General features: G+C 55.7%; 1 protein-coding gene across 1 annotated transcript in view; it reads left to right on the top strand.

The window, feature by feature from the left end:
* Positions 1-4,936: 4,936 nt before the first annotated feature.
* WDR1 (WD repeat domain 1) overlaps positions 4,937-21,432 on the top strand; it is a 44,107-nt gene continuing 27,611 nt past the window's right edge. Inside the window, exons 1-3 of the mRNA XM_049630306.1 lie at positions 4,937-5,133; positions 5,581-5,702; positions 17,516-17,606. Of these exons, the coding sequence (XP_049486263.1) occupies positions 5,118-5,133; positions 5,581-5,702; positions 17,516-17,606 (229 nt within the window). The 5' untranslated portion in view covers positions 4,937-5,117. The remainder of the gene's footprint in view (positions 5,134-5,580; positions 5,703-17,515; positions 17,607-21,432) is intronic.

Raw genomic sequence — 21,432 nt, 5'->3', positions numbered from 1 at the left:
TCAGCCAAGTCCAAGAAAGCCCTTCCTTCAAGGGAGGCAGAGGTGAGGACAGGGACTCTACCTCCCTTCAGGGCACCATTTCACCTGCTGTGCCACGTAGCAGGCAGCACAGAAAAGAGCAGCGGCTGTATTCATCCTACAGCTTACAGGAAGTCAGTACAAAGACTGACAGGGAAGCCAAGGGTCTGGCCCAGAGCCTTCACAGTCCTGTGCTCAAAGAGTGAAGTTGTGCAAGTCCAAGTCTCAAACCAGGTTAGGACAGATAGCAGCAGAGGTTTAGCGGTCCATGAAGCATGGCTTTGAAGAACTAAGCTCAGTAATCAAGTAAGATGTGTTCCCTGAACTGTGTTTAGTCTGGAGCTACGCAGGAACAGAGTTCGCCTAGAGATAGAGGTGCTATAGAGAAGCTCAAATGGGAAAACAACTTGTGCACAAGTTCCTACAGCTTGCAGGAATTTGAACACTCTTGTCGCACTGGTTACAGGTGTTAGGCAGTCATTTGGCAAAGCGTGGTTCCCTCATGGGGCCATGAAATACCATTGGTTTTTGATTGAGCAGTTTCACAGGAAGCATCCACAGCAAGGCGTGACACTCAGGGCTGGAGAATTTACACACCAGAGGTTAACACTCTTCTATAGGTTTAGAGAGACAGGCCAGGGTTTTGCATTATCAACCCTCTTTGACGGGACAAAAGCAGGAGAGCTCGTTGGGTGATGGCCCCACTCCCAATAGTTCTCCCTTCTAGGAGGGCAGCCCAAAGCCCTGCTGCCCCAGGCTCCCAGGATCATGGGGTGGGTAGCCTATAGGTAAGTCTGCCCCATGTCACTCCGCTCCCAGTCATAGGTAAACTAGGGTTTGACCCTTGAGCCAAACCTGGGCGTTTCCCTGGCCATTTCCAAGTGAGGGTCTGCTCGTGGCAGATTGGAGAGGATGGCGGTATGGCCAGCTTAGAGATGGAGACGTTATCTATTGCAGCAACATTTCAGAGATAATCGAGGGTGGTTTACCCAAGCTGTCTTGCAAATGGTAGGGTAGGACCCAGGAAAGAGACCAAGATTTCTAGAGAAATCTGAGCCCATGATGGGGAAGTTCCCCTACTGTACAGGACCCTGCCTCCAGGAGATGGACTAGTCCAACCACAAGCTCTTCTAGAGGATCAGCACCCATTCTTGGGCTCTTGCAGCATCTGGGCACAGTGCCCTTTGCAGAGGCCCAATATTCTTTAACAGGAAGGAGATCCCTTTCCAGATCCTTAGACGTGAGAACAGGAGGGTCGGAAGTGTGCAAGTAGGTTTACAGGCCTTGCACACAAGGCCAGAATTCCTGCGATTCCTTTGTTTTTCTGCAAAGCTTCTGGAAGCAGGAGCCTCAAAGGTCTCCTGTAGGTTCCTCATTTATGGAAGGGGTAACCAGGACGCCTGGGCTAAGCGTGCTCAGGAGGAGGTCCATTCTTGTACAGCCACGCATTCTGAACCCTTATTTTCACCAAAGTATTTGTCAGAACAGACTTGAAGCGGCGAGGCCTCGTACTTACTCCTGGAAGCCCGTGGAAGGGTTTTGTCAGTTACCCCACTCAAGCAACTGCAACCAGGTTACCCTGGGGTGTCAGGGAAAGCTCAGAAACCACAGGTGCCACAGCTCCCAAGCAGCCGCCGTGCAGAGCAGCAGAGCTGAGAAGCCCTGAGGTGACCCCTGTGGCTGGAAAAGACCCAGGGACAGAGCTACTGGAGAGCCAACCAAAGCCTGGGTCCCCCAGGGCCTTAGAGACCAACATCCTCCCCAGGCCTACATGTTGAGACAGGTGTGGGGGTTGCTGACAAGGTTTGAGGTTACTCTGGCTCTGAGTGGATACAGCAGTTAGGAAGTGGTTAAAGTAGCCCAGAGGAGGCGAGAAAGCTTGAAGCCCAGCCGTGTTTAGGACATGAAGGGTTAAGGAGATGCAGGAGATAAAGGGTTAGATTTAAGAGACGCAGGCATTCAAGGAACGAGATTTGGTGAAGGGTCGAATGTAGGGGTGAGATCAGGCTAAGGTTTCTGACCAGTGCAGCCGGAGACAGGAATTACTGGTCGCTGTGGGAAGGGAGCCCTCAAAGAATCAGCCCTGTGTAGGAGAGGGTGGGGGGGGGGGGGGGGGGGGGGGGGAGTTGGTCTTAGACTGGTTTAGTCCCAGGAAGTGCCCTCGGGACCTCCCTGAGATGCCAGGGAGGCAGCTGGAAACAGGAGTTGCCAGAAGTGGCTGGACCAACATGTAGAGTAGGAGTCACCAGGATACAGACATTCAGGGTCCTCACTGGAGACCAAGGGCAGGCTGTTAGGTGGTTGAATTAACCAAGGTGTACATAAGGGAGGAGAACCCGAGGAAAAGCATTGGAACTACGGTTAGTCACAGCACATATCACTCAGGGGTCACTGAGTCCTTACAGCTTAGACAACCAAACAGAACGTTCCAGATGTGAGAAGTGAGAGGATTCCTTTTCAGAAGGAAAAGCAGTGCTGTCAATAGGTTTACAACCTATTTGAAATACATATTAACCTCCCCTCTCCGTCCCCGCCCCCCGGGGAGTTCTAAACCCTTAGATACTTCACTTCCTGGTTCTTCCCCTCCCCACTTTTGCAGGCTTATTTTCTTGGGCTTTGCAATAAGCATGCACCAAAAAACCGAAGTCTCTGCGCCCCTCAAGGACTGTAGTTTTTGCCTTACGTGGGCATAGCTGACCTCCTGGTAAGGCTGTAACCTCTGTAGTATTCAGCCAATGAGGAACCAGGGGAGGGATTTGCACCCTAGGAGATCAGTTGCCTTTCTTAACTGCCCCGTTGTGTCTATCCGGTAACCTGCTCTTGCAAGAACGTTCATTACAGCCTCGCTTCACTATGCTCCCAATCTCCGCGTCCCCCTGGATTGGTTCAGCGGGTTTCTCAAACTAGAGACGAACCAGAGGAATAACACCCTGGTATCCCAACTGCCTGCCAAGTCATGTTGTCTGTAAACTTTAAGCTAATGGCAGCACCCCCATCCCCACCCCCAATTTAAGTCCACAGATCAACATCACAAGCTAGCAGCAAGACCTCGAGCCAGGGTTTGGGGAATGTTTTACTTAGGTTTGCTTTCCAAGTAGCATCAAAATCCAACAGAAGGCTTTATATACATGTTAAAGCTTGCAAGTGCTTGAGGTTGGGTACCTTAGTTTTATTTCCACCAGGGTCCTTCCATGACGTAAATATCCTAGGGGTGAACTTAAATTCACCTGTTCTGAACCTTAAGTCCCATTAAAGTCTGATCATTAAATCCTGGTTTCTCTGGTTAATAGCCAACACTTGCTTGACCACTTGTTTTAGGAATCCTCATTTGGTAAAGACTTAATTAACGTTTCTATAGTCCTGTTCACAGAACTACCTTAACATCCCTTGTTTCTTGATCCAAGATTGCACGTGGGGTGCAGGGGTATCCATTTGGACATCCAATGTGGGCCAGATGGATCTACTCTAGACAAACCACAGGAAAGGGAGGATTCAGGAATGTATTCCCTGAGGGCTGGAAGCTTGTGATTTAAAGTAAGGTCGTCAGGGAAGGTGACGTTTATTGAAGAGACCCTGAAGCAGTTAAGTACTTCTGGAGAGAATAATTCAAAGTAGAAAACAAATCACCCAGGCCCTGGAGTAGGAATATGCCTGGGACATTCCGGGAGCAACAAGGCAGCCGGTGTGCAGAAGAAAGATAGAGCTAGGGGCAGTAGATGGAGTCTTTTGTAACCCCGAGACTTTTTACTTAGGGCCCAGTCGGCCACTTTGAAGGCCTCAGCTTTTGAGCCCACGAGCTTTGAGTTTTGTAAAGCAAAAAATAGGTTTCAGCTTCTAGAAAAAACGCTCAGGCTGCAATCTGGAAGACAGACTGAGTTGAAGGGGAGGGAGGATAGGAGCCTAACAGACTAGATAACAAGCACCTGCAATTACCCAGGTGAGCGTTCAAGGCTCGGTTCTTGACTAACAGCCAAGGAAGAGAGAACCCGGATCCAGTTCGAAAGCAGAGCCTACTAGGCTTCCCAGATTAGAAAAATAGGAATTCAAGCATCAGTGTGAGGTTTTCTAGCGCAGGCTTCAGACGCTTACGTACCCACAGGTGCTTCACAGATTCTCCTTTAGCCGCCCGCCCCCATCTCAGGAAAACAACCCCTGCTGAAAAGTGAGGCTCGCAGCAACACCTCCGAGCCGCTGCCTCGATCTTCCAAGTTCCCCTTTGCCTTCCCCCTCCGTCATTGACCCACTCTGGTTTTCTTAGAACCTACGTTCCCTTTTGCTCTCCTTGGCTTCTTAGCTTTCTAAAGTTTTGAGAGAGAGAGAGAGAGAGAGAGAGAGAGAGAGAGAGATAGGGAGTTTGGGCCCAGAAAGACACATCCCTAAGGTTTCTGCTGCGAGAGTTTTTGAGGAAGGGGGACTCCCACTCATCTAGCTTCCAAGAAAAAAAAAAAACAGAAACCCACTATGTTTGCAAAACCCGAACGGGCGCCGACTCAGCCTCAGCAGGAAGGCTAGCGGCTCGGGAACGCCCGCTACGCAAACACAAGCACGGAGAGGGCTTCCGCGGCCCCCCGCTACAGCACGCTCGGCCCCCGCAGAACTCCAGCGAGGAGCCGCCCGAAAAGCCCGCCCTCCCTTCCCCCCCCGAAACACTCCGCAACCCCACTCCAACCGCGGCCAGGACCACTCTGATGGAGTGGGCGCTCCCGCGCCGCCCTTTTACGGGACCGTGTGTAACGTCACTTCCGGGGGCGGGGCGGCCGGGGCGGGCCCCGCGCGGGGCGGGGGGAAGGGCGGCCCCGTCCGCGCAGGCTCACGCGGGCTGCAGCCGCCGAGCCGAGCGCTTGACTATATATGGTCAAAGCTGGGGGCGAGCCGCGCGCGGGGCCGCGCTTCCGGGTTCGGCGCGTCCGCAGCGGCAGCGCGCAGGGCAGGGCGCGAGCCGGCCTCGGAGCCCCGGCCTCGGACCGCCCCCTCCGCGCCCGGCACGCCCGGCGCCGCCTTTCGGCCCCCGTCCCCGGCCCGGCCTCCGCCAGTCTGCTTCGCGGCGCGGGCGGCCTCGGAGGCTCTCGGTGAGCGCGGCGCGGTAACAAGTGGGCAGGATGCCGTACGAGATCAGTAAGTACCGCGGCCCCGTGCCCCCGGGGTGGGCGCCTATGTCCCCCGTCCCCTCGGCCATCGGTGGGGCGCGGGCGGCCCGGCGGGGTCCCGGGCCGCGGGGGAGGGGTGAGGGCGCAGGCCGGCGAGCGCCCCGCCGCCCTCGGGGCGCCCGGCGGCGATCCCCGGCCCGGGAGGGGGTGCCCCAAAGTTGGCGCTGCGGGCTGGGCCCGTGGGAGCCCCCGCGTCCCTGAAGGGCCTGGTCGGGAGCGCAGACCAGGAAGTCGCGCGGTCCCTTGCGCTCCTTCAAAGTGGCTGCCGCCCCTCCTGGCGGTGGCAACAGGTGACCGGCTGAGACCGGTCCAGGGCCCCTCTCTAGTCCGCTCCCACCCCTCCGTCCTCAGCCCGGCCTGGGGGATGAGGCGGGGGCTGCCCCTAACGTGCTCTGCTTGATTTGTGTCTCCGCAGAGAATGTGTTCGCCAGCCTCCCCCAGGTGGAGAGGGGCGTCTCTAAAATCATCGGCGGCGACCCCAAGGGCAACAATTTTCTTTACACCAATGGGAAGTGCGTCATTCTAAGAAACATCGACGTGAGTACCTCCTCCCCGTATCCCCCCGCCCAGGCCGGGGTTCCTATCTTGGGCGCGACTCTCAGGTTAATTCCTCTTCCCCTCTACGGCTTCTTCTCCCGCTCTCTCTCGGCAGCCTGAGGAGGGTGAGGACGCCACGCCCCCTCAGCCTTGGGACCACACCTCGGAAGCCTAGCAGACTAGGAGATGGTTTCGAGGTGGCCAGGCCCACGTCTCACTCTTTTCATGGGGAAACTGAGGCTCAGATTAGTTCAGATCATAAGTATAAGCGCTCTGGATTAGGGGGATCGGACACACCCGGCCAGCTGCTGCTTGACCTTGGGGTAGCTGGTGACTTGGGCCTGGGAATCCCAGTGCCCTCATCTGTAAAATGGAGGTGGTGACACCAGGCTCCCCCCCCCCCCCCCCCTTCCCCTGACCGCCTGTGCCGGCTGAATGAGATGATGCCTCCCTCCCACCGGCTCGCCTGGCACACACCCAGTGCTTGGTAAATGGCCCTTGTGTATAATCATTACCAACACCCAGGGGCTCTCGGTGTGAGCGGCCAGGACTCACACTCAGGCCTCTCTGCACACCATCCGGATCTGAGCCCCGGCGCAAAATCAGGAATGGTTTATTCCCATGAAGCATTGAGACAGACATTCTGTACTCAGGCCAAGAATGCTTGTCGAGCCAATGTCGTGGGGAATCCTGTTACTCCTCTGTAATTACCCAAATGACCCAGTCTGCTTGTTGGTCTCCCCACCGCCGAGATTGCACACTGAAATCTTTCTTCGCCCTTCCCCAGCCTGAGTGACGGGATGGAAGGGGAAAGTGCCAGCACAACCATTGCCGGGGGGGGGGGGGGGGATGTTTTCTCCTGAACTGTGCTTGGGGTCGGCCCTCATGCACAGTATGTAGGTAGATGGTTTTGATTGGCCGTGCTCCCAAGGGACGTCAGCTTAGATTCACATCTGTTGTGAGTGATTACCCCTAGTGGGTTGGGATTGTTGCTGATTGGGTGCACTTGCCCTCAGGAACCTCACAACTGGCTGAGGGAGCGAAGGAGCTGTGTGGGCCTCCGCTTTCTTGCCTGTAAAAGGAGAGGCCTCCCTCTACCTGGTCTGAGGTGCTTCTGGCTCTGCCCTCATCTTTGGGTAAGCCAGCCTGTCACCGTTGCCCCTCTGCTCAAGGACTGAGTCCCATGTGACAGTTTCAGCCCTGCCCGGGCTTGCTGGGCACCTCAAACGAAGGTGGGTGGGTGTGAACGTTCTCTGAAAGTGCTAACAGCTCTTGTGCTAGTCACACGGATTCCTAGAAAGCTGATCTGGCCTCGCTCAGAACTGGGGGAAACCTTGACAAGGACTTAGATGGTAATGATCCGGAGGTCTCCAGGGTGAGGTCCCGAGATGTCGAGTAAATAAAAGTTTAGACGACCCAGAGTAGATACTCGCTGGCAGTTTGGCAAACAAAGTGGACTAAAGCGTTCTCAGGGATCCGGCGCATTGGAACACCAGGCCTGCCCCTAGCAGTCATGCTCATGTCCCGGCAGTCTGCGTGTACTTCCAGACGGGAGGCCTCCCGTGAGGTGCCCACTGTGTGTCTGGTACCAGGGAGGGTTCTTCAACGGCAGCATCTCTCTCAGCACCACCCCCACCCCCACCCCCCGCCGCTGGGCCCATTGCTCCGAAGAGAGGTCAGGCCAGCGAAGTTCAAGGAGGCCAGTGATCAGAGTTGTTTCCACCGGAATTGTTCACAGTCGCACACGAGCACCCCCTTTGCCAACATTCCCCGCCTCGTGCAACTCGTTCTGCTCGTTCTTCGGAAGTCTTTCTTTTTACCGGTACCCCAGACTTCACCGTTCTCTGTTGAGGGTGCCTCTGCTCTTCTTTCCCACCTATTTGTAAGTTTCTGCAGGGCCCAGGACAGCACGGTGCTGCTAACGCGTCCCTTCCTGATCTGGATGTACATCAGGCACCCCAGGCTCTTGTTGGATTGAGGGACCGTTGGTACTCGATTAAGGATGGGCACCGTTTTTATTAGGGTACAACATTCCTGGGAAAAAAGACGTGAGCCCTCGTGAACATTCAGGGAACAGGAAGGAAGATGGTCTGGTTAAATTACAGGCTCAAGAAGGAGAAGAGATCCGAAGGAAAGGTGGAGACCCGGTTGTGGAATGTCCAACAGATGTCTGATTGCCTTCTACTTGACGTGTCCTAAGCACAGTAGGGTTTCCTGTGTGTCCTGGCCCCCAGACAGCAACGCTGTGGCTCCAGCTGTTCAGGCCCCAAACCTTGAACTTCTGCTCGGTTTCCCTCTTTTTCTTCCACGCCATGTTTAATTCTCCAGTGAATCCTAGCGACTCCTCTCAAACTACCTTCAGGATCCGGCATTCTTTCTACCTGCTGTTTCCACCTCCTCCAAGCTACCATCCTCTCTGGGTTGCAAGACAGAAAACCCGAACTGGTCTCCCTGATACCGTGCCGGCTCTCCTCCAGTCTGTTCTCAGAGCACGGCTGGACCGGCTTTGGTAAAATAGGAGGTGGCATTCGTTGTCCTCTTTGCCCTCCCTTACTATGGCTGATGCGGCCTCACCATCGAGCCTGGTACCTCAGTCTCACCCCCAAAATCCCACCCCACCCTTCTCACTCATCTCCGGGTATCCATACCCTTTTGACTCAGGTCACGATCGCAGGGTCGCAGGGTGGAGCCCCGTGTTGAGCTCCATGCTAAGAGTGGAGCCTGCTTAAGATTCTCCCCGTGCCCCCCTGTGCTCTCTCTAAAATAAAAATCAGAAAAAAGAAAACTCCAGAAGGGGAGAGGCTGGTATATTCTTACGTCGAGGCCAGTGTCACCATTGCCCCTGCCTATCCTGCAGAGACAGGGAAGAGCTTTCTCCCAGTGGCAGTGAAGAAGCTTCTCCGTGATTCTGAACTGCCCAGTGTCAGAAGCCCCTTGAAAGCTGCCACAAGCAGTCAGCAGATTTGCTACAAGCAAGTTTGGGGCTGGCTTTTAAACGACCCGGTCCCTAGATTCCAGAACTGAAATGTGTATATTTGAAAAATTAGGTGCATGAAATCAAATTCTAGGAAGTGAAATGTTTGTTGCAGTTCAACATTCTCTGCTTCCAAGCGCAGTATGAAGTTCAGGGTTGTTGAACCTGAGTGCTGAGCTTCTCATGGTGCGGTCTGCAGCCAGTCATGTGTAGAAGGACCACCTGTGCATCCCCCCCCCCCCATGGGGGAGGGGATATGTAAAGAGACAGATGGCTTGAGAAGGGCTGACGTTGTCCCTTCTGTCTGTCTGCACATGCCTCCTGAGTCCCTGCTGTGTGTGCTGGGAGCACAGATCCAGGGGAGGCCCCCTCCTGCACGGAGCTCGTGGCACAAGCCAGCAGGTGACCGAAGGGAGCAGTGTGCTGGGTTAGCACCTGTGCAGAAAATGAGCAGGGTAGCACATGCGTGAGCTTAACCCGGGAGAGACCTGGGGGAGGGTCTGATCTTTAAGAGGAGTCAGGCCCAGACAAGGCCACGGAGCTGTGTGGACCAGTAACGTGATCAGATCTGTAGTAGAGCTTGTTCTGTGCCTCAGGTTGGAGGTTCAAGACAAACGCACTCCGCAAGTGCTGATTAGCTGCTAGAACCAGCCCTTGCTTCCTGTTTTCCCCCACACGTTCCCCAAGCTTGTCTTGCGGAGCCCTGCCCATGGCCACCGTGTCCAAGATTTAAATCAGTGGCTGGGAGGAGGTTTTGCCCCCAGCCCCACCCCCTAAGAGCTATCTGGCAATGTCTGGAGACGTTTTTTTGTGCTACTGGTATCTATCTAGTGGGCAGAAGCCAGGGATGTTGCCAGGATCCCACAATGCTCAGGACTGTCCTATAAGTTATGTGGCCCAAAATCTCGTTAGCGTTGAGAACCTTGGTGAGTAACATTCTAATGCTCTGGTTAAGCACTTTAAAAGAATCTTCTGAGTGATTTGGGGGCACCTGGGTGGCTCAGTCTGTTAAGCGCTGACCCTGATTTCGGCTCAGGTCATGACCTCATGGTTTGCGAGTTCGAGCCCTGCCTCGGGCTCCGTGCTGTGTGCTTGGGATTCTCTCCCTTTCTTCTGCCCCTCCCTCGCTCGTGCTCTCTCTTTCTCTCAAAAATAAATAAACTGAAAAAAAGAAAAAGAATGTCCTGAATGATTTGGAAACAAGAGGGAAGAACCAGTTGCACCACAGAGCAACAAGGAAGTTTCCTGGAGAAGGGACACCTCTGAGTTGGGTTTTGGAGGATGAGTAAGAGTTCTCCGGGAAGAGGAGCGAGACAGACATAGCAGAGATGGGGGAGAATCTAGACCAGGAACCAAATGTGCACGGAGGTTGGAGGAAGTTTGACACGGGCTCCGGGCGGTGGCTTCAGCACATTCCTTAACCGCGTCTGTGGGGGCATAGATCGGGCTCTCAGAGCCTTGGAGCTTAAAGAAGTCAAGGTTGCCGCCTCATGTCTGAGGCCAGCGGAGAGGTGGTCCTGGTTCCTGTTGGGTTGTGGAAGTTGGCCATGCCCCGGAACGGTTGGAGGTGCCCATTTGGATCCCTGTGCCGCACCCAGCCGTCATCCCCCACGGGGCCTTGTTGCAGATGACGTGTAGGCTGTGCACTGGAAAGGGCCCTGTTTTGCTTCTTTGCTTCTCTTCCAGAGTCTTGGTAGAACCTGCCCGGCTTTGGTGGTGGTGGACCCCCTAGAAAGACCTGGATCCCAGGCTCCGCTCAGCTTGCTAGTAGCTTCTACCCACCAGTTTTATCTCTGCTCCCTGGAACCTTACCCAGAAAATGGCAGTTTCTCCACCACAGGCCATCGCAGCCTGGGCATCCCCACCCCCAGCCCCAGCCCCGCCCGTGTTCAGCCCTTCTCTGCAGGGACCACAGGCTTCTGCTGGTCCAGCGCGCTGCCCTGAGCACCGCCTCTGGTAAAGGAGCTCATCTTTGTTGAGCACTTGGTATGCTGGGCAGTGGCCGAGCACTTCACATATGTACTTCATCCGGTTTGGTTTTCTTATCTGTAAGAACAGGGAGAACGGGTAACAGGGTCACTGTGGGATGTCACAGAGTCCTTTCACAAGTATTCCTGGAGGGTTGCCTGGGCTGTGACGGTACACGGTGCCTTCTTCTTCACATCCGCTCTGGTGGCTCAGTGCTGTCTCTTTCCAGAGGTGCCAGACTGAAGCCCCAGGGGTCCCTTCATGACTGCTCAGTGAGGCCCTGCGCAGGCAGAGGGAGAGGAGGGACAGGAAGGGAGGTGGCCTTGTCTGTGCTGGGGTCCCTGCTCTAAGGCTTGGTTTGCTCTGTTGGGAAGGGGTTGAGCTGGGAGGCAGGAGGGAAAGTCACTCCGGGAGGGGTGGGCCCTGTAGGACCGCTGAATGACCTGGCCCCACACCGTTCAGAAACCTGTGGGCTAGACAGAAGTGCTACTCTGAGTTAAAAGAATCAGGCTAACGATGGTTCCAACCGTAAGTGAGAGACCAAAACTCAGGAATGAAGGCTCTTACCTGACTTCAGGTCCCCACCTCCACTGCTTACCAGTGGTTAGCCTTGGACACGTCATTCGTTCTGTGCCCACGTCTCTTGGCCTGTGAAGTGGGTTGTGAGGTTACCTTCCTGTGAGGTTTCAGAGGACTCGGCAGAAGGGTCCACTGGCCAAGAGTGAACCCTCCATACACAGCGATTTCGCAAACGGCCCTCGGGGTCCAGCGAGCCCTGGTCTCCTGAGGCATTTGGAGGCTGCCATGTTGGATCAGATACAGGCCCTGCCCTCTGTGGAGTTCGCTTAGTGTGAAGCCTTGTGGATGTCAGAATGGCCCGCGGTACATGACGGAGAGTAGTAAGGGTGGTGGGGTGGGAGGTTGGATGGGAATAGGCATTGGGGTTGGGGGAGACCGTCTCCAGTTGGCAGCATCGGGGAAGGATTCTCGGAGGTGGCTTTCACCTGGGTGTTAGAAGGTAACAGGAGACATCATCAAGGATCAGGAAGGAGCGAAGGCGTTCCAGGCCGAGGCAGGTAAAGGGAAGAAAGTCACATAGTGATTTCATGGAGGAAGGAGCAGGGCATCATGGAAAGTGGACCTTGGATTGCTGGGGGAGGGTGCGTTTCCTGCAGGCGAGAGGGAGCCTCCAAGGTCGAGCAGGGCGGTGCTCGTTGGGTGCAGCTTGGGTGGCGGGTTTTATTTCTGCAAACCATTCACTCACCACTGGATCCCCAGGGCCAGCCCAGATTCTTGGAAGGAGTAAATGAGCCATCCGTCCGTGTTCTGTGTGTCTTTCGAGGCTGTGTGGAGGGGCTCGGCTGCTGGGTTCAGCCTTGCCGGTCGGGAAGTACAGATGTCTTGTAGCTGCTTCGGAGCCGGGTTACCATGCAGTAATTTGAGTTTGTCCTTGGTCATCAGTGAACAGAGCCTCTTGCAGATCGTGTCTGATACACGGGTCCAGCTACCGGTTACTGCTTTTAGGAACTAGAAGAATTTAGAAAGCTCTGAAATGCAATCCTCCTGGAAGGTCATGCTCACTTTGCCTGGTCCAAGTTTGGAGGAGCCTAGGGCTTTCTCTGGAGGCTCCTGCATCGGCTGCTGCAGGACAGCCCGGAGGCCCCTCTCGCAGAGCCCTGTCCGACGGCTTCAGCCCTGGTGGGCCGGGGAGGCCTTTCCAACCTCCTGATGCGTCCGCCGCGCTCACTGTGGCTCAGGAGCTGAGGTGAAAGCTGCCACTCCCTGTGACCTGGGCCAGTCACCAGCCCCACTATACATGGTGTGATGGCCTCTGACACCTCTTTGGCACTAGATAGAGCCTGAGCAGACATGGGGACGTGAAGGAGCTTTGGGGAAGCTGGCGACCCAGATGCTGCCCAAACAAAGTGACTTTCGGGAACCCCCCCCCCCCCACCTTTCGTTGGTGTAGCAAATCTCCCGGATGGGGCGGGGCCTGGGAAGGTATGGGGGTTAGTCTTCTGGCAGAAGGTCTGGCCCTGGGGAGGGGTCTTGGCGCAGGTGGGAGGCCAGGGGGTGTCTGGTCCGCACGGAGAATGGGCCTCCTGAGGTTCGGTTGAGAGGTCTGCTTTCATCTGGCCCCGCTGGGCCCCAATCTGGCACTCTGTCAGCAGCCCAAACACCGTCACCTTGCTGCCCCCGCAGGCCTTTGGGTCTGCAGGTGCGTGATGGCCGGCCATGGCCATGGCCCGTGTCTTCTGTGAGGCTCCCTGACCTCCCGGGCGCGGGGGCCGCATTCCGGGACTGACCCCGGGGTCTCACCAGCCCCGAGCTCTGTGTGTCACTCAGTGATGTTGCTGAGTGCCCACTGCCAGACCCTGAGCTGGGGGTGGGTGGCTCCCGTTCTAGTCCCCACGTGGGCCTGGGGAGGGAAGGGGCCCTGGCCAGGTAAGGCCCAGGGCGCAGCTCTTCAGCCCGGGAGGGCCTGAGTGGGGCTGGAGTGGGGGGTCCTGTGTGTGCTGGGGGGGTCCTGGAAGAGTGCAGTTAGTGGGGTCGGGTTCTGCCGCTCCCAAGGGAAGGATATCAAGCAGGGGAACCAGGTGATGAGACATGGGACTTAGAGACGGGGGATGAGGGGTGTAGCGGTCCACGGAAGGTAGAGAGCAGTCCAGAAGGTACTGTCGTGGTCCCCAGGAGGGACCTGGATGGAATCTGGCAGGGGCGGAAAGAGGAGGTGGGTTTGGGAACTGTTGAAGAAGGCTGGCGGGAGTGTGGAGGGCCAGGGCCAGGCCTGGGGTCGGGAGCGAGTAGATGGAAAGTCGCGGCGAGCCAGCCATCAGCCAGCCAGCCCACATCCCCTCGGCACCCGGGTCTCGCCCTCGTCTGTGTCTCAGGTCTCCTGTACCCTGGTGGCAAGCACCCGCACTGCCAGTAGAAGTGCAGGAAGGCCTGGGGGAGGGGCGTCCCAGCCTCAGCACCCTTTGCGGGGTGACCCCAAGGCCTGGCCTGAACCATCTCCCAAGGCCCCGAGGGAGGTAGAGCTCCTGCCGCCACAGGGTTATTCCCTGGCGCACCCAGAATTGGCTTCTTTCCCTTCTGTGCCTCATTTCCTCTCTTCCCTAGCCCTGCTCCAAATAAACTACTCACCCAAGTGTATTCTTCACCGAGGCAGCAGGAGAGGGACAAGTGAGGCAGGGGAGTGGGTGTTGGGTCCCAGTCCTGGGGCCTTACAGACTCCAGGTTCCGCTGATCTGGAATGAGCCTGAGCTGGCAGGACACAGTGGGGACAGGGGACCCGTTATTTCTGCCTCTAGTAGCCAGCCTCCCTGTGTGTGCCGAGCAGAGCTGGGGAGGTTGGCACACACTCGGCTGAAATCGTCGTGTTCAGTTGGAGAATCTGGCCCCTCGCTCGCTGGCTCAGTTGCGTTTGCAAGGCAGACAAGAGCCATGTCTCATGCAGCCTGGGATTCTGGTGCCGAGCCTGCTGGGGATGACCTTGGGCGTTTCACAGCCCCTGCAACTGGCAACCCTGACCGTTTAGGGGCAGAACTTCTCCCCAGAACCTCTACCTACTCATCTGGTATCCCTGCCCTGGGTCCTCAGAACCCCCAGTGGGGCTGAGTGCCAACATATTGGCAAGTTGTCCTTGGGATGGATTTCTCATCTGTAAAGTGGGCTGGTGGTGCCCCTCAGTCAGCCTTGAAACAGACATCTGGAGAAGGATCTTGGTAGTGGTGGCCTGTCTGAGGACCTCTTTTGGCCAGTTTCTGGGCAAGGGGTCTTGTCCGTAGTCAGGTTTTGAAATTTTCTTTTTAACGTTTATTTATTATCAAGAGTCAGAGAGACAGGCATGAGCATGGGAGGGGCAGAGAGAGGGGGAGACACAGAGTCCAAAGCAGGCTCCAGGCTCTGAGCTGTCAGCACAGAGCCCGACGTGGGGCTCAGACTCACGAACCGTGAGATCGCGGCCTGAGCCAAAGTCGGACGCTTAACCGACTGAACCACCCAGGCGTCCCATGGTTGGGTTATAGAATATGAAGCGCTGATTTGGGCCAGGAGTGGGTTGGATACCAGACATCTTAATTTTATTGAGGCATAATTTAGAAATAGGAAGATCAGGAAGATTCCTCTGCTGCACAGCTTGACAAATGTGCACGGCCTGTAACCACCACTGTAATCTGGACACAGAACCTCCCGTCATTTCCAGAAGCGCTCTCCTAACCCGTTGCGGCCAGTGGGCTCCCTTCACCCCAGCACCCAGCAAGGACCAATCTGCTTTCTGTCCCTTTACGTTTGCCTTCTCTGGAACAACCTGGAGAAGGAGCCACGCAACCCAGGGTGGTCTTCTGTGTCCTTTTCACTTAGCATAATGCCTGTAAGGTTCACTGGAGTTGCTGAGTGTGGTTGCTGAGTTCGTAGTCGGTCGTTTGTTCCCCCTTATCGCAGGGTTGTATCCACTGTATGGATCCAGCGCGGTGTTTCTTCATTCGCCTGTTGGTGGACCTTTGGGTTGTTCCCAGTTTGGGGCTATTGATGCATAAAGCAGCTATGAACCTCACGCATGTGTCTTTTTGTGGACGTGTGCTTTTATTTCTTGGGTACGTACCTAGGAGTGGGATTGCAGGGTTTTGTGTGGGAAGCGTCTGCCTAACTTCGTGCAAAACCAGCCAGACTATTTTCCATCCGCGTCGCCTTGCGTTCCTGCCAGCAATACTGAACATCCCAGCGCCCCGCACCCCTGTCCTTGCCAGCATTTGGTGATACCGTTCTTTTGGTCTTGCTGATTCCAGCGGGCATGTAGCGGTATCTTATTGTAGTTTCGATTTGCTTTTCCCAAAAGGCTGATGACATCGAGCACCTTTTCCTGTGCCTGTTTGCCATTCATGACATCCCATTTGAATACCTCATACCTTTCTAATTTCACTAGCAAATGGTTATTCTCAGATGGATTAATCTGCGAAGAACGTGTATCAAGTGCCTGCTACGTCACTTAATGCTAAGCGTTAAGTCTCGGGGGTAAAAGGGGCTCCGTCCACTTTTCTTTCTCCAAAAAACCGTTTATTGAGCACCTGCTACTCGTTAACTGCCGTGATGGCTGAAAAGATAAATGCCCTGGAAGCAGGTTGCAGAAAAACAGATGAGAAGAGATGACAAGAAGGTTCAGGACTACAGCTCTCCCCGCAGTCCAAAAACACAGTGTTCTAGGAAACGTTTTGTGAGCCAAAATGGCCTAAAGCAAAGAAATAGTTATCGTTTCTTTATAATGAAAAAAATTTTGAGTGGTCCTAGGCCCACCCCCAAATCACCTTTCTCAGGCTTTTCTGAGACCTTAGGACACATCTTGCTAACAGATGCACGAAATAAATAAAGCGCAGATGCTCTCAGACACAGCTCGGAGCTCTGGCAGCTTGACGCTGAGGTGATGAGTGTGGTTCCCAGGGAAGGAGCTGGGGGGAACCGCTCGCTGCTCTGGGGGGCACATCCACCCCATACCAGCTCATCTCGCTGTGGCACTGATGCCGAATGCTATCTTGGCCTTTTACCTTTCGTCATGAAAGTGAACAATGCTGTTCAGATTTCTTTCAGTCAGTGGAAACAGGTACTTAATGTACGTCTTTTGGAAAAGCAGAGTGGCACAGCGCAAGCGTTGGAGGCACCGAAGAGAGAAGAGGCCGTCCCGGGAGGTTTCATGCAGGAGACAGGTCTTTGGTTGGGCCTCGTACGTAGGTGTCAGCAGGCAGGAAGGCTGCTCCTGGCCAGGGGAACGATGTTTGCAGGACGCGGGACTAAGAGGAAAGCCAGAAGGCGGCTGGCGGTGGGCGGGGCTAGAATTCAGGGTGTACCCGTCTGGACTCAGTCTTGAGGGAGGGGGATCCCATAGCCAGGGGGCGGAGAAGAGTGCAGACCTCTGATCTTGTGGTCAGGTCGGCGAGAGGTGGGGGCGGTTGGGGATCAGGTTAGGCGTACCTGCAGCAGCCGCCTCCGGAACGCTGGGCATCCCACACTGGGACCTGCCATGGCCTCAGTCTCCAGCCTGTGGGAAGCTGCCTCTTTCAAGAGCCCTCGGTTGAGAGAAAGTGGACAGCGGGAATCAGGAGTAGATGACCGCGTCTTTATTCCCCCCTGAAAGAAAGCCCGGCTGCCGAGACAAATTGAGAGCATCTCAGTGTGTGTGTGTCGGGTTCACTGAGGCCTCTCGGCTGTGTGTGCGAGTGGGGGACGCCGTGCTCTACTTTTAGTAAATTCTACGTTAAAACCTTGGTGCTGAGTAGTAGAGGTACTCCTGCTCCCAGATGCCGGCCCCGTTCTTGGTGCCAGTCCAGCCAACCCTCCATCTGTGCTGCGAAGCGAGCGGGAAGCCCACGTTGCCCGGCGAAGGTTGTAACAAAGAGAGGCTCCCACCCGCACGCCCCACTGTGCTCCTGGAGCTCGAAGCAGGGCCCCGTGACAGGCCGTCCAGTGGCAGCCGGGGTAGAGATGCTTGTGAGCCGGGGGACCACAGGTGCCTCAAGAACGCAGCTGCCGATGGCAGCCTCCCGCCAAGGGAAGTAGGACAGTCGACTTTCAGTGCAACTTCTGTCTCGTGTGTGTGTGTTTCACAAGTACCTACTGGTACTACGACAAGTGCGGAAAAGCAAAAGACACACCATCCTCTCAAGTTCTACAGCTCTAGGCTAAAGAGAAAGAGACGAAACTACCTGGATTTCTGTCGCCCGAAGCTGTGCGGGCAGGTGGAGGCGCTGCTGCGATTTCTCTTTATGGAGGTTTTGACTTCGGTGCTTGTGTGTGTGTTATCCCACTCCTCACGCCCCAACATCCACTAGCCGGGAGAGTGGGAAGCATTCCTTGTGTTCCTTCTGTCTCCTCCTTGCAGAACCCAGCCGTTGCTGACATCTACACGGAGCATGCCCATCAGGTGGTGGTGGCCAAGTACGCGCCCAGCGGGTTCTACATCGCCTCTGGAGGTACCTGTGTGCGTGGGTGGCTCATGGATGCGTGTGGTGGGGTCCGGGAGGCCCCCAGGCCAAACTGGGCTTCGGGCTTGGGAGGGTAGGGTGGTGGGAGGGGGGGGGGGGGGAAAAGGGGGGGGGCAGCAGGTGGAACCAGTGTGATTAGTTCCACTTGGGGCTGACAAGGGATGTAGAAGCCTCCAAAAAGCCCCATGGCAGACTTTGTAGTTGGCAGTGTTCCAGCTGGTTCCGGCTCCGAGGTCAGCAGAAATGCTCACTTGAGGCTGGCCAGAGGCCTTTGTGGGCAGCTGTATCATGATGTTTTGGAGCTCGTTTTGTGTGTGTGTGTGCTTTCTGAATTGCAGCTTTGTCTCGTGTCACCTTTATTCATGAGCTGCTCCTTTCCCAGTCCCTCTCAATGCTGGCCTTAGGCAAGCGCTCTGGTCTGTGCCTTTGCTCTCTCTAGCCAGGCTTTTGTGTGGCTCTGTGGGAGGCTGGCTAAGCGGAGGGACAGAAAGATCTTTGCCACGTAGGATGCTTTGTTTACCCCGGGTCTTTGGGGTAGATCTTTGATGAGAAAGGGAGGCACAGAAGTTAGCGTGGCTTACCCGTGTCTCGCATTCATTCGCTCACTCATTCGTTCCTATGCTCTACAAGATGCTTATGGCTGCCTTGCCTGTGCCCAGCCCTGTCTCCAGCCCCAGGGAGAGCCAGGCGAGTGGGCTGATGCGGGCCTGGGCCTTGTCAGCGTCCCCAGAGAACAACAGATGAAGGAATGGCTGGAAGAACTAACCAGCCAGGAGAGGAGGCTGGAGTTCATACACTCCGGGAGCCGTTTGGTCTGCACTGGGTCGCTCCCTGTCCCTGGAGGGTGTGCCCCTTAACTGACTGCGCAGGCTTCCTTGAGTAACTTACCTTCCTGGGCCTTGACGTTCTCTCCCAGAAACTGGACAGAGGATCCAGAGTAGCAATGGGTGTGAGAGGCCTGCGATGGTCTTGCACTGGTGGCCACCTGACAGCAGGTGACCCAAGTGTCTGCCACTAAAAGTAGGACATGCCAGGGCAACAGGTGTGCTGGCTGATGGCAAATGCCGGCAGTCAGGGATGTGTGTGAAGGGCTCGGCCAGGAGTCTATCCCATAGTGGGCACTTAATGACGCTTGTGTTTAGATCTACTCCAAGGCTATCCGTGAACCTTTCATTTATTTGTTTTTATTTTTTCTTATTTTTTTTTAACGTTTATCTATTTTTGAGAGAGCGAGAGACAGAGCGTGAGTGGGGGAGGGGCAGAGAGAGAGGGAGACACAGAATCTGAAGCAGGCTCCAGGCTCTGAGCTGTCAGCACAGAGCCCGACACGGGGCTCAAACTCATGGACCGAGAGACCGTGACCTGAGCCATCCAGGCACCCCTCGTAAACCTTTGATTTATATTCCTTGATTTATTTTCGCCCTGCAGTTCCGCCCCCTGTTCCTGCTTGCCAGCAAAATACCTTTTCCTTGAAAGCCCCAGGATGTGGCCCTGGTGCCGGGAGCCACAGGTCCAGCCGCTGAATCACTTGGGAGCCCCGGGCGGGGTGCTGCACCGGCTGGAAATCTGGGCGCTTCAGACCCCAGCGCTGAATTGGTGAGGGAGGCTGGCCCAGAGACCGTGGCAAAGGACAGTCCACAGAAGTAAAGGATCGGTTTGATCTTGACTTTCTCGGAAAAGTGCCCTGACTTGGCAGAGGAACTGAGGGAGGTTTGGGCCGTGTGCAGATCAGGTGTTCCTGGGTGGAGATCACGTTTTCGTTTCTAGCCTGCTACTCCCTTTAATCGAGTGCACACAAGGAAGCCTCCACTGCAGAGATTAGGTCCTGGGCTAAAAATAGTGTGGTCATGTAGTAGGGTTTGGAGTGTGCAGGAGGGAGGCTGGGAAAGTGCGTGCTCTGGTTAACTGGGTTACCTGGAACCTGGGGTGCCCAGGTTCTGCAGGGGAGGGGCCTAGTACCCCGGGAGGCCTGCAGCTCGCTCCCAGATGGGGTTCTAGCTTTCTGCGGGACCTTTAGATTCCTGTAAGTCTGAATGGTCTGTGTCTGCTCAATGATCAAGCCTTCCGGAAGGCCTGAGTAAGGAGCCCATGGCAGAGGCTGGACCCCCAGCCCCAAAAAACACAGTCAGTCTCTGCCCTGGGGTTGATGTAGCCCACGGTCCCATGTTCTCAGTGCAGAGCCATTTCCAGGGCAGGCCCAGTCCCCTCCAGCAGTGTCTTCCTTGTGTAATTTTGATGCTGGCGGTCTGTGCCCCATGCTCAGTCCCTGGGGCACCCCCCGGGCTGTGAATCCCAGGCTGCAGAGTGGCGGGCATCCAGGAGAGGGCCCCATGCCTAGAGGAGAGGAGAGGAGAGTTGCTCAAGTGAGGAACATAGAGGAGAGGCCTTGATGAAAGGCACTGAAGGGCCCTCACACTCCCTGCTCCCTGTCACCGCCCCCCCCCCCGCCATGTTACTAAGCTGCTGGAGAGAGGGGGCAGGCTCACCCAGACTGCCCCCCTCAGTGCCCCCCTCTTACTGCCTGGAGCGGGAGACGCCTTCCAAGTGGCAGACAGCAGGCACTCTTTCCCCATCGTCTGTGGCCTCCTGCAGGTGTCCTGTATCCCAGGGAAGGTGTCTTTGCTGTGCCCTCAGCACTTAGCATGGGCTTGGGGCTCGTGGGCCCTTGAACAGTATCTCACGACTGCACAGGGTGCTGCCTGCCCCAGTTGGGCCTGAGCACCTGGCCTTCAAGTCCCACTGTCTCTTTTCTAGTCCCAGCTGCTTCCAGAAAGGATTAAATGTATGGAAGCAAGCTAAGGGTCTCTCAGTAGATGAACGGATACAGACAACGTGGCGTGTATATGTGTGTGTATGTGTGTGTGTATATATATATATATATGTATATGCACATATGTATATGCACGTATGTATATGCACATATGTATATATATATACACACACAGCGGAACATGACACAGTCATAAAAAGGATGAGACCGCGCCACTTGAGATACCACGGGAGGACCTAGAAGGTATTCTGCTAAGCAAAGCAGACTGAGAAGGAGAAATACCGTGTGATTCCTCTTAGGAGTGGAATCTTAAAAAAAGGATGAATTAACAAAAAGCAGAATCAGACCTATAAATACGGAGAACATGCTGGTGGTGGCTAGAGGGGAGGGGGTGGGGGTGGGAAAATGGGTGGAGGGGAGAGGGTCGGTCATACAGGCTTCCAGGTGTGGAGTAAGGAAGTCACGGGAACGAAAGGCACAGCTCGGGGAATACAGTCGGTGACGCTGCGATAACGACGTGTGGGGACAGAAGGTAGCTACTTGTGAGCACGGCGTAATGTGCAAACTTGTCACATCCCTGAGTTGTACCCCTGAAAGTAACGTCACGTCGTCAGTTATACCGGACGAGCAGGGCCCGTGGGAGGCGGCTGGCGGTCTGGTGAGGGAGGCATGGGGCAAGCAGCTGGTGCCGGGCCTGGGAAGGAGCCTGAGCCGCCCAGGAAGCAGAGCCCAGGGAGGCGGGAAGGCTGGGTCCGTCCTGGTCGAGCGGGTGGGACACTGTCAGCCTCTGCTGCACTCAAGTGTAGATGCCGATTCTACACGACTCCGTAGAGCCCCCTGGACCGGCCTGGGCACAGCCGACCACAGCCTGGTGTGTGCATGAGTGTGTGCGCACGTGTGAGCGTGAGTGTCCGTCGTGCACACCTAGCCTCTGCTTTTTCCTTTCCTTTCCTGCTGGCTGCCTTGTTAGGGACGCCCCTGGCTGCAGGTCCCCTTTGCAGCTCACCTCGGCCAGGCAGCCTTCCCAGGCCTCGCCCAGAGAGC

Source organism: Panthera uncia, chromosome B1 (assembly GCF_023721935.1).
Source record: "Panthera uncia isolate 11264 chromosome B1, Puncia_PCG_1.0, whole genome shotgun sequence".
In the NCBI taxonomy this organism is placed as follows: Eukaryota; Metazoa; Chordata; class Mammalia; order Carnivora; family Felidae; genus Panthera; species Panthera uncia.
The sequence above is the reverse complement of the archived record's forward strand: the minus strand, read 5'-3'. Positions and strand labels throughout refer to the sequence as shown.